General features: G+C 41.3%; 2 protein-coding genes across 2 annotated transcripts in view; one reads left to right on the top strand and one right to left on the bottom strand.

The window, feature by feature from the left end:
* The window catches only part of rbfox3a (RNA binding fox-1 homolog 3a), a 1,142,209-nt gene that overhangs the window by 657,460 nt on the left and 465,949 nt on the right, over positions 1-18,800 (bottom strand). The gene's annotated exons all lie outside the window — the stretch shown is intronic.
* On the top strand, positions 3,378-10,995 carry LOC133610629 (uncharacterized). Its single transcript, XM_061967071.2, has 2 exons — positions 3,378-7,896; positions 9,143-10,995. Exons 1-2 carry the CDS (start codon positions 5,715-5,717, stop codon positions 10,333-10,335), a joined length of 3,375 nt encoding a protein of 1,124 aa, XP_061823055.1. The 5' UTR covers positions 3,378-5,714; the 3' UTR covers positions 10,336-10,995.

Here is an 18,800-nt window from a genome sequence, read left to right as displayed (position 1 = left end):
AAAATGTATTTCTTGGTTTAAAATATGTAAAAAAATATATATATATACAATATAAAAAACTTGCACAGATATAGCAATAAAAGCAGGAATAAATCATGTAGAAAGAGGTTAAAGGGGACCTGTGATGATTGTAATCTACAATTTAATACACTTATTTGTGGTCTAGATCAGTTTTCTCAACCTTTTTTGAGCCAAAGCACATTTTTTTCATTGAAAAAATCCCGAGGCACACCACTAGCAGAAAACATAAAAAAATTAAACTCAGTCGTCGCAAATTGTTGGATATAAATTCAAACGATAACCAACCATGCATCACTATAACTCATCTCAAAGTAGATGTACTGTCACGATCTGTCACATCACGCTGTGACTTATTTGGAGTTTTTAGTTAAGTTAAAAGTTAAAGTTAAAGTACCAATGATTGTCACACACACACTAGGTGTGGTGAAATTTGTCCTCTGCATTTAACCCATCTCCTTGTTCACCCCCTGGGAGATGAGGGGAGCAGTGGGCTGCAACGGTGCAGCGCCCGGGAATCATTTATGGTGATTTAACCCCCAATTCCAACCCTTGATGCTGAGTGGCAAGCAGGGAGATAATTGGTCCCATTTTTGACTCGGCCGGGATTTGAACTCACAACCTACCGATCTCAGGGCAGACACTCTAACCACTAGGTGTTTTCCTGTGTGTAGTGTTTTAGTTCTTGTCTTGCGCTCCTATTTTGGTGTTGATTGTCATGTCATGTACGGATGTACTTTGTGGACGCCGTCTGCTGCTCCACACGCTGTAAGTCTTTGCTGTCGTCCAGCATTCTGTTTTTGTTTACTTTGCAGCCAGTTCAGTTTTAGTTTCGTTTTGCATAGCCATCCCTAAGCTTCAATGCCTTTTCTTAGCGGCACTCGCCTTTTGTTTATTTTTGGTTGAAGCATTAGATAACCTTTTTACCTGCACGCAGCCTCCCACTGTCGTCTGCATATTGTGATCACGGCAAACCATGTTCCGGACATCCACAGAGCAATTAGTTACCTGCTGCCACCTACTGATATGGAAGAGTATTGCATGGTTACTCTGCCGCGCTCTACACAGCACAGACACTCAACAATGGCACATTATTTGCGGATTATAATTACTGGTTGGCAAACATTTTTTTTAACCCAATTAGGTGAGAAGACATAATCTCCCACGGCATGCCAGACAAGATATATTCCACCACGTGCACAGTGGTTGACAAACACTGCTCTAGATAATATGGATTGGATATGCTTTGGTGTAAATTTTGCTGAACAGTAACATTTTTTAGCTATTTTCTGAGTAGGTTTGCAAGTTGTTTTTTGTAGTCACATTCCTAGATTGCAAATGAATGTACACTGTTAGATATCTTGTAGTCGTCATTGCTTTTTGGTTGTTTTCAGACAGTGTACGCATCGCTGCGGTAGTTGTGACCTCGAGATGCAGAGACTGGAGACGATGCGCAGCTAAGAAGAGTCTTTATTTATGGCAAAAACACAAAGGACTCGTGCCGCAGGGAAGCACCGGGAAAGCTCTGCAGGTTTGCAAAGCCAATACTAAGCATAGACAATTTACATGCCACACAAACCGTTAGCAATTAGCAACGATTTAGATTCCCAATGATGAAGACAGCGCTCAGGCCAGAATGGAGAAGCCAAACAGGAAGTGAAACTAAAATAACAGCGCAATTCTCCGGCTTCCTCCCACCTCCAAAGACAAGCACCTGGGGATAGGTTGATTGGCAACACTCGATGGTCCCTAGTGTGTGAATGTGAGTGTGAATGTTGTCTGTCTAAGTTGGCCCTGTGATGAGGTGGCGACTTGTCCAGGGTGTACACCGCCTTCCGCCCGAATGCAGAAAAATGAATGGATGGAAAACAGAAAATAGCAGTCAACTCAGAAAACGTATACAAAATAGGATCAGGCCTGACTTTACCGGTCCTTCCAATATACATACACCTAATCACGATATTAGGTGGCCTTGTGGTTAGAGTGTCCGTCCTGAGACTGGAAGGCCGAGTCATACCAAAGACTATAAAAATGGGACCCATTACCTCCCTGCTTGGCACTCAGCATCAAGGGTTGGAATTGGGGGTTAAATCACCAAACATTTATTCCCGAGCGCAGCCACCACTGCTGCTCGCTGCTCCCCTCACCTCCCAGGGGGTGAACATGGGGATGGGTCAAATGCAGAGGGTAATTTCACCACACCTCGTGTGTGTGTGTGACTATTGATGGGACTTTAATTTTAACTTGCACACTCTACGATTGATGCAAATATGCATTTAAAATAAGCTGCTTTTAGCAGCATACATGTCAATGCATGTCACACGTCGGCGTTATTATACAAATGCCAATATTAGATCTATCCTATATGGGGTGCCGAATGTAAAAGTTCAATCATGCTTTTATAGCAGATATATTTCTCACATTTAGCTCACTTGTTCTCACATACAGCTCTTTTTCATCGCATTTTAGTTTAAATGAAATGTTGACTCCAAATGTTAAATCTAAATTTTAAAAAGTAAATGTTAAATCTAAACCTATATCTTAAAACTAAGTCCAGACCTAAATTTTACATCTAAATATGAATTTTAAATCTAAATGTGAATGTTAAATCTAAACCTAAATATTACATCTAAAAATACATATTAAATCTAAATGTTAAATCTAAGTCTAAATGTTGAATCCAAACCTAAATGTTAAGTCAAAATTTTAAATATATATCGTCAACCTAAATGTGAGCACTAGATGTTAACTCTAAACCTAAATATTACATCTAAATTTACATTTAAAATCTAAATGTTAAATCTTGATCTTAAATCTAAATCTCAAATATAAATGAGAGCCCTACATGTTAAATCTAAACCTAAATGATAAATCTAAATCTTGATGTTAAATCTGTATTTAAATCTAAATCTAAATCTAAAGGTGAACGCTAAATCTCTCGCCAGATGTAAAGATGAATATTTATAGAATTTCAATATTCCACCAATCCGAGGTCTTTTAGCTGCAAAGCTAAAAGTGTTTCTCAGTGCATGGCACTCCTACATCTTTCTCACTGCACAAATAAATATAAAGTTTCATATTGTTTTAAATGTAAGCTCCTAATGTGTGAGTGTGCATGGTTTGTTGCTTAAAGAAACATTGCTGCACTTCTGCGTTTGACAATAAATGGACTCGATTCTTACACCAGGGCAGATTAATCCAAATCCCTTAATGTGATTAATCTGATTTAAAAAATGTCCCCATTGGGCTTGAGGTTTGGTTAGGAGCAAGTGTCATGTTGGCATGTGTTGAGGTGAGGTGCGATTCCAGTTGCTTGAGGCAGACATGGATAAACACCTTTTTTCCTGGACATAGCATGTGTAACAGAGGTAATTTATGATCTCAATTGCTTACTGTCTTACTACTCCTCTTAATTTAATGTCATTTTATTTTAATGTCATCTTATCTAATTTATTACATTTGCACATTATGTAATGTGATTCTCTATTTTGCAAATTTTATTATTCTAAGTTTAGTACTGTAATTTCCTATATTTTTTTATGGTCACTGAACATCACATGTCCCAGCAGACTTCCGGGCTGTAGCCCGTATGTGTCGTCAGTCTGCTCTCTTCCATGTGACGGTAGGCTGCCCCGTGTATTAGCTTGATAACTTTCAGCTAACTTATTAGCAGGCTAGCTGTGTTGCTGTAGGCATAAAGGAGACACATTTATGTTAAGTTTTGTTTTGTTTTATTTCTGTGCAGGTTTAGAGTGTATAGAGAAGGCTGATTGGAGACTCACTATGATTGTTTTCACCAGGTATTGTGTGTTTTTTTATCGTGTGTTAATGTGTTAGTCAGTCTGCTCTCTTCCATGTGACGGTTTAGAGTGTATAGAGAAGGCTGATTGGAGACTCACTATGATTGTTTTCACCAGAATAAACCATGTTTGAGCTGGAAGAAAGACTGGGTGTCGTCTTTTGGGGAAAACACAACGCAAAGGAGTACTTCATCGCTACAATGGTGCCGTGACCCATTCTTCTTCCTGGTGTTCCTGCGGGCTCAACGTGGGACAAACAACTCTCCATCCATCCACTCCACGTGTGGTTTCATCAGCTTTCTGACGGTGCAGTGAGTCGCTACTTGTGGCTTGGAGCCTCGTATACTGTATATTCGCTTACTTACTGTGGACTGTATTATATTTAAGGTAGCCTCAAGAAAAAGAAAAGAAAAAGTGTTTTCTCTTTATTTGAGAATTAAATCTCAAAGGAAGAAAAATAAGTGATAAGAAGGAAAACATTTTTTAAGTGAAAGAAAAAGTGTGGAATAAAAAAAAAAAAAAGTTTTTTATATTAATTGAGATTTTTTTCTTTTCTTTTTCACTATGAATGGGTTTAATATGTCAGGTATTGGTCGGGGTGCAACAAGGTGGTTTAGTGAGTCACCGGCTGTGGGTGGGCTTATGACGGACAAAAACTTTACTTCTACTCCTCACCGTGCTAATGTTGCTCATACTGTGTATGATGATGCAGGTGCCACGGCAGATATGTGGGTGGGTGAGCAGTCTGCACCTCCCAGTCAGGATGTTGAACATGTCCCGGTTTCTCTTCTCGGTGACTTGGTAAGGCAGATAGGGACCAGTATAGGTGAAAACATTGTTTCATGTTTACAGTCCATCCCAGCTGCTAATGTTAGCCTTGCTTGGTCAAGTGTAGCTGATCTTTCTAAGGTTAACCTGACTGTTTCTCATGATAGTTATGAACCACATACTTTCAGGGGAGACCGCACTGACAGACTTTCTATCTCTGAGTGGGAGGAAGCCATCAGGCTTTATCTGAGTAGGAGGGGCATTGGGTTATGTGAACAGGTAGATGAGGTTCTGAGTAAGCTAAGGGGAAGGGCACGTGATGTTGTGACTGTTGGGTTGCGCAGCAAACCTTCCTTGGACTTAAAGTCTGGCCCGCAACCTGTGTTTGACATTCTTAAACAGCACTTTGGTGACTCTGTGACTTCCTTTATGCCACTAGCCGACTTTTATGATACAAAGCCTCACCCCACCGAGAATGCTGTGGATTACTGGATTCGGCTTAACAAAGCCATTGACAATGCAATAGAAGGACTAAAGAGACAGGGCAAGACTCTTGAAAACCCATCTCGTGAAGTAACAGTCATGTTTATCACGCACTGCCCTGACACTGAACTGTCTCTAGTCTTCAGCTGCAAGCCGTTAGAGGAGTGGACAGCTACTGATATTCAGGTGAGGCTGGATGAACTCCACCGCAGAAGGCGTCTCCAACAGCGTCAGTCCACATGTCCAGCTGACAGCTCACAATCTACCCAGCCTGCGAGACTTCTGCAGAGTCATGCTCAGTCTGTTGAGAGCACTCCTGCCGCACAAACAAATACAGCTGGCAGAACATTATCAGCTGAGGGTCAGTCACTTGAACATGTCATTGTTCTGCTGGAACGCTTATTGCAGCGGGAGGCCTCCCAGGGTTCGAGGCTACCTAGATCAAGAAATGGCGGCCGCACAAGATTTCAGGGTCCATGTAACATTTGTCAGGATGATAACCATGACACGATGTCCCACTGCAGGAGAGAACGTCTCTGTTTCCGCTGCCATGCTGCAGGACATCAAGCTGTAACTTGTACTGCTGCTCCGGTCAGGGACACACCTGCTGCCCAACCTAGTGGTTCCAACCAGCAGGGAAACTAAATGGCCCACATGACCAGGGGACTAGTGGAGGGCCAAAAGACATGTCCCCAAAAGATTTTAACGATGCTGACCTTGAGTCTTATCTACTCACAGTTCTGTGCTTCAACAGATGATGGCTCTAAGGTGATATTTCAAAACACACAGAGACTTTCTGCGACAGATAATCTTTTCCACACTGATGTGTTGATCCAGGATGCTGTGGAGCTACGTGCCATGTTGGATAGTGGTTCGATGGCCTGTTCTTTGAGCTCTTGTATGCTTCCTCTCCTTGAGCAGGCTAATGTTATCTCTTCTGACTTGATCTCTCCCACATCTGTTACCCTTATTGGATGTGGCGGTTCAAAAACCAGACCTGTTGGCGTGTGTGAGCTTCAGATGACAATCTTTGACTGTCACATCTCAGTACCCACACTTATTGTGGACGGCCAATGTGATGACCTCATTCTTGGCAGCAATGTCATAAAACACCTCATTCGCGTTCTGAAATATTCTGGGAATTTCTGGGAGCAAGTGTCACTTTCCGACAAGACATCCGTGGAGGGGGAATGTTTGCTGCAGCTACTGGCTGCTGTGGAGACATGGAAAGATGGTGAGTGCCCTGAGAAGGTTGGCGCTGTCAAACTCAAACATGCTGTGACCTTGGAGCCCATGACAGAACATTTAGTTTGGGGTCGCCTGCCCAGCCATGCATGTCTCTCTGCTGGCAGCGCAGTGGTTGTGGAGCCAAGTGAGTCGCGCACAGTGCCACGAACAATAGTAGTGGGGCGGGTTGTAACGCCATTATGGGGCGATGGGTGGGTCCCAGTGAGAGTCATTAACCCCGCTACTAAACCAGTAACCCTGAAACGCAATTGTATAATTGCAGACGTGTCCCCTTGTGTAGCACTAGAGGACTTTGACACTGACTACTTGTATGACAATGACCAACCCAATGATGTAAAATGCACAGTTACCAGGACGGTTGACCAGACTGACACAGGTAGTGAGAAAAGCTTAACAGTTGACTCAGAGTATGCTGCACATAGACCTTACAGCTTGACACTCCATGATTTTGGACTGGGGGACATTGACATTGACTCAAGTAGTCTGTCTCCATTCTGGAGGACTAAGCTTGTTGATCTGTTGGCCAAATATGAGTCCATCTTCTCCCGCAACAGTTTGGACTGTGGAAAAGCCAAATACTTTGTCCATCACATCCGGCTGAGTGACAACAAACCCTTCAGACTGCCATATCGTCGCTTGTCCCCATCTCATTATGAGAAGCTGAAGGTAGCTCTGAATGAAATGGAGGAACGAGACATCATAAGGAAGTCCACAAGTGAGTACGCCTCACCACTTGTCCTTGTCTGGAAAAAGAACGGTGACCTACGGCTCTGCACAGACTTTCGCTGGCTGAACGCGCGCACCATCAGAGACACACATCCCCTGCCTCACCAGGCTGACGCCTTGGCTGCTCTTGGAGGAAACGCTTTCTTTTCGACTATGGACTTAACCTCAGGCTACTATAATGTGGAAGTTCATGAGGAGGACAGGAAGTTCACCGCGTTTACCTCTCCCTTTGGACTGTATGAATATAACCGGCTCCCTCAGGGGCTGTGCAACAGCCCGGCCACGTTCATGAGGATGATGATGACGATCTTCGGTGATCAAAACTTCTTAAGCCTTCTCTGCTATCTAGACGACATCTTGGTGTTCGCTCCCACTGAACAGTTGGCACTGCAGAGGCTGGAAATGGTGTTTGAGAGGTTACAGACGCACAACCTGAAGCTTGCTCCTAAAAAGTGCCACTTCATGAGACCATCTGTGAAATTTCTGGGACACATCGTGCAGAGAAATGGCATTTCCACTGACCCTGACAAAGTCACAGCCATTGTTGGCCTGGGGGAGAAAGACTTGATGGAGGAGGGCACCGACATACCTTCTCCTTCCAAGATCAGATCATTCCTTGGTATGGTTGGATTTTATCAACAGTTCTTCGAGGGATACTCACGCATTAGCAAACCTCTGTTTGCACTGACATCTGGGGTGAAGAGGCCGCAAAATACCAAGGACAAAAAGCGCCCACCTGTCTCTAGGAAGCTCTCTTCTGCTGATTGGACTCTGGAATGCAGTGAAGCTTTCAGGAAGCTGAAGCAGGCTTTGTTGGAGAATGCCACCCTTGCTCATCCTGACTTCAGTAAGCCTTTCCTGCTGTCGATTGATGCCTCCTCCAACGGCCTTGGAGCTGTTTTGTCGCAGTTGGCTGAGGGTGATGATGTTGCACGAGCTGTCGCGTTTGCCAGTAAGTCGCTCAACTATGCCCAGTCCCGCTATCCAGCACACAGGCTGGAGTTTCTCGCGCTCAAGTGGGCTGTTTGTGACAAATTCAGTCACTGGCTGAGGGGACAGCCATTTACCATCTGGACTGACAACAATCCCTTAACGCATATCCTCACTAAACCAAAGCTCGATGCCTGCGAGCAGAGATGGGTGTCAAAGTTGGTCCCATTCAACTTTGAGATCAAATACATACCTGGCCCTAAAAATGTGGTGGCAGACGCCCTCAGCCGTGAGCCATTTGTGCAGCCAAGTGTGCTTCATCGCCTAACGAAGGTCCCTTATGGTGCACTCTTGGAGGAAGCAAGGGCCTTACATTCTGACTGTGTGCAGGACGCTTTCCGTCTGTCCTGTGACCCAGTGCGCCGGCTGCAACTGCTCCAACTCCTCACTGTGGCCTCTGAAAACACTGTGGTGGTGCCCAGTGGGCAAACTATCTCTGCCCAGTCAGTGACTGCTGTCCTTGAACATTCTTTGGATCAAGAGTGTCCACCTCCTCATGCTTTCTTTTTGCCTCAGCTCACCCAGTCCGTTCAACCACCAGAGCTGGCTGATTTCCCCTCTCTTCCGAGAGATGAGCTGATTGCTAAACAGCGTGATGACCCTGGCTTGGGTCGTGTGCTTCACTTTGTGGGACGGCAGCGGAGACCATCAAGACGAGAACGTCCACACGAACCTGTCGATGCTCTGCGACTCCTCAGACACTGGGACAGACTCATCGTCAAGTCGGGTGTCCTATATCGCACTTCCAAAGATATGGTAACAAAGACAAAGACTTACCAGTACATTGTACCCTCTGCTGTTAAGGAAAAAGTTCTCAAAGGAGTGCATGACGAGGCAGGTCACCAGGGGCAGAGAAGGACGCTCTACCTGGCTCGGCAGCGGTTCTATTGGCATGGAATGGAAGGGGATGTCAAGGACTATGTGCGGCGCTGCCGTCGTTGTGTGTTCAGCAAGTCCCCTGAACCTGAGGCCAGAGCGCCACTCGAGAGTGTCAAGTCCTCCAGGCCTCTTGAGTTGGTTTGCATTGATTTCTGGTCAGCTGAAGATTCCTCCAACAAGTCCATAGATGTGCTTGTCGTGACTGATCATTTTACAAAGCTTGCGCAAGCCTATCTCTGTCCCAACCAGTCAGCTAAGGTTGTCGCTCAGCAGCTCTGGAACAATTTTTTTTTGTGTATATGGCTTTCCTGAGCGTGTGCATTCTGATCAGGGGGCGAACTTTGAGAGCAATCTGATCGCTGAAATGCTCAAAGTTGCTGGTGTGGAGAAATCTCACACGACTCCTTACCACCCCATGGGTAACGGAGTGGTTGAAAGGTTCAATCGCACCCTTGGAAATATGATCAGAGCCCTTCCACCGAAGGCCAAGCAGCGGTGGCCTCAGCTCTTGAAATCTCTCACCTTCTCCTATAATGCCACTGTACACGAGACTACTGGCTTTGCCCCTTTTCAACTCATGTTTGGCAGAACCCCCAGGTTGCCTGTGGACATGGTGTTCCAGTCTGTGCTGTTGGATGATCAGGTGGTGGACTACGATGATTATGTCCAGTGTCTCAGGCGTGACTTGGTGAATGCTATCAGGATCGCTCAGACCTCAGCCACTAAACAGCAAGAGAGGCAAACCGACCTTTACAACCGCAAGCTGAGAGGTGCACCAGTGGATGTTGGAGACAGGGTCTTGTTGGCTAACAAGGGAGAGAGAGGCAGGAGGAAACTTGATGATCGCTGGGAGAACCACCTCTACACTGTTGTGGAGAAACAGGAGAGCACTCATACCTTCAGACTCAGGAACTGTGCTACAGACCAGGAGAAAGTGGTCCACAGGAATCTCATCATGCCTGTGAATTTTCTACCTGTTCCGACTGAACCTGAGGACCCTGGTTCTTTTGTCAGTGACCTGACTGATGTGGATGGATCTGCCCTGGATGTGGACATTGACGGACCGTCTATGCCACCTGACAGTGTACAGGACAGGACTGTCACATGGGTGTCCCAGCTCCCAGTTTCCACTGGAGATCAAATGACAGCTGTGGCAGATGTAGCCGCCATGGATGACTCAGTGGAGCCTGCAGATGAACATGACCAGTCCGGTCTGTGTGATCTGACTGAACCCCATTCCGCTATCACCACACCTCCAGATAACGTGCTGCCGTCTTATGCCGGTTCTGTTGTCACAGCAGGGGCAGTGCGTAACCTTCTCAGTGATAGGGCACTCGATGTGAGAACGAGGTGTGGTAGAGCTGTTAGGCCAGTTGTTAAGCTTATTCAAAATATGCACCAGAAAGTTCTTGCTGGTCGCTAAATGGTTATGCTATGCGATGTTTTTGAGAAAAGGTGTATGTTGATTTCAGGTATTTTGATGGGGATCTGATTTTTGTTTTATTTCCTTCTGTCAGAACAGGGAAATCTGTGTGTGACTAATGATACAGTATGTATTCAGGTGATGTCTATTGGTACTGTTTAATTTGATTTGTGAGTGACTTAACATGTAGATGGGCATGTTTTCCTATGGGTGTCGAAAGGCGTTGCTAACCTTTCCCATTCTAATTCTTCAGGAATAGTCTTGTGACTGGAATACTCAGAATCAGTGATCTTAGTAGTACTGCACAATCGAATAGGAGGACAATTTTTTTTTCTGAGTGGTTTTTTGGTACCTGGTGTGGTTTTTGTTTCATATTGTCTCACAATCTACTCTAATTTTTTGTGTGTTTCTTTTGGTTGAGCTTGAAGGAGCAAGTTGAGATCAGTAGGGGGGAATGTAACAGAGGTAATTTATGATCTCAATTGCTTACTGTCTTACTACTCCTCTTAATTTAATGTCATTTTATTTTAATGTCATCTTATCTAATTTATTACATTTACACATTATGTAATGTGATTCTTTATTTTGCAAATTTTATTATTCTAAGTTTAGTACTGTAATTTCCTATATTTTTTTATGGTCACTGAACGTCACATGTCCCAGCAGGGACTGTGTTGCTGTAGGCATAAAGGAGACACATTTATGTTAAGTTTTGTTTTGTTTTATTTCTGTGCAGGTTTAGAGTGTATAGAGAAGGCTGATTGGAGACTCACTATGATTGTTTTCACCAGGTATTGTGTGTTTTTTTATCGTGTGTTAATGTGTTAGTCAGTCTGCTCTCTTCCATGTGACGGTTTAGAGTGTATAGAGAAGGCTGATTGGAGACTCACTATGATTGTTTTCACCAGAATAAACCATGTTTGAGCTGGAAGAAAGACTGGGTGTCGTCTTTTGGGGAAAACACAACGCAAAGGAGTACTACATCGCTACACATGCATGTTACATAAACATTCTTGCCTTTTATTGCAATGAGTGAAAAGTTGTGCCGATACTTACAGTTTGAGAACGCTACCTTTGAATTTGCCTGACTCCGACTCGTAACAGTTATCGCGCGCTTGTTGTGTGTCAGTCAGAGCGTGCAGTGAGACTGCATGAGCAGGACATGATCCGCCCACCCAGCCAATCAACATCAGCGCTTTTACAACGCCGTCATTATCCCCGCCCTTTCCCTCTGCATGCATTTAATGTGTAGTCGAAACCAGACACCTTGCGCTTATTTTAACCAAACCGAAGTAACGAACCACTTCACATTCTCAAAAACGGCAGTCATTGCAACGATCAGCAGTAATCAATTAGATTAGTCATTACTGAAAAAAATAACGTCGTTATTACCAATACTGGATACTAGTGCCCTCAGGGGTCCTTGAATACTTAACAACAATAAAATCGCAACATTTTTTTTCCTCCTTTCTTTCCATGCACACAGAAGGCCTATTTCTTTCAAATACTGTTTACAAATCTGTCTAAATCTGTGACAGTGAGCAATTTTTCTTTGCTAAAATAATCCATCCACATCACAGGTGTGGCTTATCATTATGCTGATCCTGACGGACCGAAGACAGCACATGCGGCTGGGGAAGATTGTCTCGGACAGTCGAACCACGAACACTGGTACTCCTCAGGGCTGTGTACTTTCCCCCTGGCTCTTCTCCCTGTATACAAACTGCTGCACTGCCAGTCACCACTCTGTAAAGCTGCTCAAGTTTGTGGATGACACCACCCTCATCGGGCTCCTCTCAGATGGCGATGAGTCCGCCTACAGGAGAGAGGTGGACCGGCTGGCGTCCTGCTGCAGCCTTAACAACCTGGAGCTGAACGCCCAGAAGACAGTGGAGATGATCATGGACTTCAGGAAAGTCACAGCCCCACCATCCCCCCTCACCCTGATGGACTCTCCCACCCACTTCTCCATCGTGGACTCCTTCCACGACCTGCGTACCACCATCAACCAGGACCTCAAGTGGGAGCCGACTATCAGCTCCCTCATCAAGAAGGCCCAGCAGAGGATGTACTTCCTGCGGCAGCTGAGGAAACTTAAGGTGCCGACCCAGATACTGGTGCAGTTCTACTCGGCCATCATCGAGTCCATCCTCACCTCCTCCATCACCGTGTGGTTCCCCGGCGCCACAGTCCGGGACAAGCATCGACTGCAGCGCATCGTACGTGCTGCTGAGAAAGGTGATTGGCTGCAAGCTCCCATCCCTCCGGGACCTGTTCTCCTCCAGGATCAGGAGGCGTGTGGGTCGGATCACAGCTGACTCTTCTCACCCTGGACACAAACTATTCTCCCCTCTCCCTTCAGGCAGGAGACTACGGTCCATCCAGACCCACACCTCCCGCCACCTGAACAGTTTTTTCCCCTCGGCAATCAGACACATGAACAATAACAAGATCTGATAGCTCAGTTACAGCTCGTTTTTATTACTTATTCTGTGTTTATGTGTTTTATGTTGCACGGTTGTACCAAGAAAAATTACTAGTTTGTGAACCTGTTCTCAAACAATAGCAATAAAACTATTCTGATTCTGAATAGACAGCGTGGTAATTGCACAGGTATGCTTGAGCTGGCCTCTTTGAAGTTTTATTACACAGCACAATACCGCAAAGGTCTTTTAAGTTGTTCCCTTGCCAGGATGTGGGTTTAGATCAGGGGATGTCGTTGTGCGTTTGTGAAGCCTTTTGAGACACTTGTGATTAAGGGCTATATAAATAATTGTGGATTGATTGATACATCCAAGTGGCCTCACAACCACAGACCAACCACATTTTACATTTTACATCTTCACTTCCAAGATCATCTGAGCTGCAGCAACAATTTGTTTGCGACCACACGGAAATGCCATCGCCAGTGGAATGTGAGTATCGACTCTGACTGGTTTGCTCGGTGGAAAAGTCTGCTTCAAAATACTCTTCCACAGGACTTCAGATAACACCAAGGTAATAGCAGCGAGGAAATCTCTTATCATTGAAGCACAACATGTATAGGTTAAAGAACATTACTATTACATCAACAGCGAGGAGTGGACGACCAACAACAAACTAGTGTTGTCCCGATACCAATATTTTGGTACCGGTACCAAAATAATTTCGATAATTTTCGGTACTTTTTGATACTTTTCTAAATAAAAGGGACTACAAAAAATTTAATTATTGGCTTTATTTTAACAAAAAATCTTACGGTACATTAAACATATGTTTCTTATTGCAATTTTGTCCTTAAATAAAATAGTGAACATACGAGACAACTTGTCTTTTAGTAGTAAGTAAGCAAACAAAGGCTCCTAATTTAGTCTGCTGATGTATGCAGTAACATATTGTGTCATTTATCATTCTATTATTTTGTCAAAATTATTAAGGACAAGTGGTAGAACATGAATTATTAATCTACTTGTTCATTTACTGTTAATATCTGCTTACTCTCTCTTATAACATGTTCTATCTACACTTCTGTTAAAATATTATAATCACTTATTCTCCTGTTTGGATGCTTTACATTAGTTTTGGATGATACCACAAATTTGGGTATCAATCCGATACTAAGTAGTTACAGGATCATACATTGGTCATATTCAAAGTCCTCATGTGTCCATGGACATATTTCCTGAGTTTATAAACATAATATAATTTTTTTTAAAATGAAAGACGATGTTGTAATGCTATTAAATATCGACGTAATCATAGTAGTATCGACTAGATACGCTATTGTACTTGGTATCATTACAGTGGATGTCAGGTGTAGATCCACCAATGGTGTTTGTCTACATTTTGACGCCAGTGAGCTACGGTGTGTAGTGAAGCATGTTTAGCTATTCCTATAGTACCGAATATGATTCATTAGTATCATGGTACTATACTAGTACCGGTATACCGTACAACCCTCCAACAAACATAATGCAGAAATGTTGGGCAACTGTGATTAATCGCAATGAATCAAAATTCAAAAGTGCGATTAATCTGATTGAAAACATTAATCGTTTTGCACCGCATCCATAAGTAAAATATTGCAGACTACACATTTGATGTTGAGCTTTAACATACTATTTATCTTAGTCTGTCTGCACAAATACCAGGTGGTGATGATTGCTAGTCACCACAACAACCAGAAAATATTAGTTGCAGTTGATGATGAAAAACTGCTAGATTTGTTAATGCCAAAATGGACAGTGTCCTTTCAAACTGAGAGACTCATAATAGTAGCGTTCTTGCTGCTAAAAGCATGAGTGTCATTAAATCAATAATTCATTTACTTTAATGAGATAAGTACTTGCAAAACTAATTGCACACTGCCCCATTTCGCCCAGCCAGTCAGGGTTGAGATGGGAGACCGATGAATAGAGATGGAGGGATTAAAGCTCTTCCAAAAAAGTGTCCAAGGAAAATAAGCAAAAATGCAAAGTAGAAATATCCAAAAGATGAACAGGAGAGGAAAGAGAATTTGCCAATGAAGCAGTGGACTTTTAAGAAAGATTGTTACCTGTGGAGAGGGTCCAATCCGATTTCTCCAGCAATGTACATCCCTGTGGTAAAATAAGGAATGTAAAGCCTGGTACCCATAGAGGGGAATGCTGACTTGCCAATCAAAGAATTTGGGAAAAGACAATTGGCTGACAGGTTGTCTGTCACCACACTGGCACATACTGTACATGATCAAATATCATTCCTGCCCAGTACCTACAGGCCATATATTAATATTGGATGAAGACGCAAAAGCTATACAACCTACTTTCCTACAAACAATATGTTCATAGTGTTATTCACCAAAAATACAGATTTCTTTTCTTCTTCACATCGTAAGAAATCATAATTTTTAATCATTGATGCGTGGGTTCTGCCATAGCAGCAGTTTTATCAAAAATCAGACAAATGACCTGAAATATCTGCTTTTTTAATATATAAAGAATTGATGCTGCAAAAAACTGAAGTGGAATTAGTATGTATCGGTGTCAATTATACACTGTCAAGTGTATAAAGAAAACCTTGACAATAATCAAATTTAACACCCCTTGCTGTTCGATGATTTTATGCCTTGGGGTGTTGCTCAGTTCGTTGAGATGAGACTGATAAACACATTCCCAGGGTACACTCATGGTTGCAGACTTTGTAAACACTAATGTTGGGCCAGTAACTGTACAAACATTAACATGAATATACAACTCACCTTCGACCTCACAGTATTTCAGCAGCGAATAAATGTTAGCTTAAATGGTCTTTTTTACAGAAGTCCAGTAAAAATAAACAGCCTTACATCCATAGGCACACTGACCACTGCTGCACTCTTTAATCATGTTCATCAGATGTGCATTTTTTTTCCCACATATTATTGATTTTAAAGTTGGATAGCCTGGATGCATCAATGACACTGTGCTACTAAAACTCCACACTTTTAACGGACACTTTCCTTGACCCAATCAACACAACCATGTACTCTGTCTGCTAGGGCACATTAGCCGATCAACTTCTATGCATTAACAAAAAGTGCATGCCCCTCTGGCCAGTTTCTGAAATCGTAATGATGACTTACACTTTGAATAGCTAGTATGCTGTTTGATGTGAATGTGAATTTCTCCCATAAAAGCAGGTAACTCCTGTGTAACGAAGCAATGGAAAATGTGGACTTTGCTTAAACAGTGCGTCAAAGTTGCACCTTTTTGGGAGGTTTTTTTTCCTAACTATTGTCTTTGTATATTTTTTTATTTCTTTTAATAAAAAGTCATGACAAAACGATTTTCAAAGTCAAAATTCATTGTAAGGAAGTCATGGAGTTTTATATGCATGGAGATACTAAATTATCTGACATAAGGCCTTTTTCACCAAAAGTTCAGGAACTTTAGGTTCCTTGAACCTTGAGTTACTGGAACTGAAGTTTACTGTAGACTTGTGCATGTCCGTAACCGAGGTCATATCCTTGGTATTTTTTTTAAGTGACAAAAAGAAGTTGATATGACTGACTTTATGTACAGCGCCTGTATATATATATATATATATATATATATATATATATATATATATATATATATTATATATATATATATATATATATATATATGTATATATTGTATATACATATATATATATGTATATATATATATATATATATATATATATATATATATATATATACATATATATATATATATATACATATACATGTATGTATATATATGTTTATATATATATATATATATATATATATATATATATATATATATATATATATATATATATATATATAAATATAAATATATATATATATATATATATATATATATATATATATAGAGTCGGGGAGGGGGTTGCGCCACGAAGCACATTAAAATGTAAATTATTGAATGACAATGCACTTCAAATAGAATTTTACCCCAAGCGTACTCCTGGCCACATCGTGTTCTGTCACTGATAAGAATATGGTAATAAATTTCCCACTGAGACTTCCAGTAGCTGTTGTGGTGCATGTTAATAATACCCAGTTGCCAAACAGAAGGTCGTGGGTGTGATTCCATAGATGAAAATACAGTAAGGTTTATAATTTGTGTTTTAATTATGTTAAAATTGCTTAACTTTAGCATATTAATAAAGCAAATGGATTGTTACAAAATCATGCTGATTGTCAAAGATGTGATAGTTGTACCTCAATGAAAGCTTTTGCTATTCTGGAAATTCATTGTGTTGTAATATTATTTATATGGGGCTGAAATACACATGATTTCAGCCTTTCAATGCTCCACCAATTTTTGACCTCAGTTTTTGTCAAATCCGAGTTGCAGCCCTGGACTTGTGTGGTTTGTATTTCCACCGCATTTCACAGTTCTGGGTAATTTATACAAATCAGGCTGATGACGTATGGTGGAGGGGTTTAGTATAGTTCTTCATTGATAACATGTAAATAAACAGGCAATATTAGGTCATACTTCTATTTATATGTATTACATTTTAACTAAACTGTAAGTAAATCAAATACAAAGCAATACGATACAAAATGTTATGATCGAATTGGATATAAAAAGTCAGGCTTTGTCTACAGTGTCCAACAGTTAGAAAGTCTTCCCCTCAGTGAATGATGGGTCAGGTGAGGGTCAAGCGAGTCCCTATGGCCCTGTATATAACAATATATTTAAAAAATAAATACAAGTGTTTATCTCACGTGTGCAAACCTGTGTAAAATACTACATTTTTGTAGTACAGTATATTTGTCGAACTTGATGATTAGGTAAGGACTAAAGCACTGGTCCCTTATCTCCAAACGACTGTAGGTAGTTATCTTGAAGATGCATGTTTTTGATAACAATTTCAGCAAACCTAAAAAAAAATGGTTTTATTGTATTCAATTTGTCAGTAAAATAAAAAATAAAAATGGTTTTATTGTATTCAATTTGTCAGTCAAATAAAAAAAATCAGCTGGTTTAAAAAGCCATGTCCCTAATCCAAATGGTTGCAGGACAATTTTACATGTACCGGTTGTTAATGTAATACTTTTTTTGGCATTTAAATTTAGAAAATCCCATAATTACAATCAACTGTGCACCCACCCCTGAATTTGATGACTCAATGTGGACATGTATTGTTTGGTTGAGTGGAAAATGTTGTATGGTTACAGTAAATACATTAAAACATACCTATTTTTGACTTTGATTGTGGGTGACAGACAAGTGAATGTGGTGATAATATAACAACAATTATTTATTCCACACATAAAAAATAAATGTTTACCACAAAAACAATCACACTTGCACTTAATAATTTAACATATCCATAAGGAATAGGTAGAAGCACAACTTGCTTGAGTCTACCCCTGTTCCATGATAAGTATCTGATAGTAATATCAAATCCTGTACTTTAACAGTTCTTCTGCGTTATACTTTGTCAACCCCATACTATGTTTGTATTGTTTTGTAAACTGACCAATATTACATTGTTTTACTTAATCCATTCTATAGTTTTAACCCCACATACAGATACACTCAATGCTTACAGAGTTGTGAATGCGTACAAATGTTTTAAATTCAGTTTATTCCTAAAATTGTATTTCTCCTCTCTTGTTTAGAAGAATTGTACAGCACATTTTCAGGGAGCCTGTTGTTGTTTGCTTTATATATAATTTTAGCTGTTTTTACATGATCTACATTTTATGAAGAATACATTTGTATGGTTCCTGTAGCCTTCTGGATTATGCTAACTGATCTTTTCTACAATGCTGTAATAGAATTAAGTTGACTTTAACTGACTTTCACTTTTAAGTTGAAGTATTTGTGCAATTGATGCAATCTCTTCACATACATACTAAACACAATAACGACGTGTACATGGGCAAAGTGTATTTAATTTGATTATAATTTGGATTACAACGTTCCTGTGTACATGGACCCTGAAAAAATGTTCTGATTATGATGTAAATGTTCATGCATCAC

Source organism: Nerophis lumbriciformis, linkage group LG11 (assembly GCF_033978685.3).
Source record: "Nerophis lumbriciformis linkage group LG11, RoL_Nlum_v2.1, whole genome shotgun sequence".
NCBI classification, from domain to species: domain Eukaryota; kingdom Metazoa; phylum Chordata; class Actinopteri; order Syngnathiformes; family Syngnathidae; genus Nerophis; species Nerophis lumbriciformis.
The sequence above is the reverse complement of the archived record's forward strand: the minus strand, read 5'-3'. Positions and strand labels throughout refer to the sequence as shown.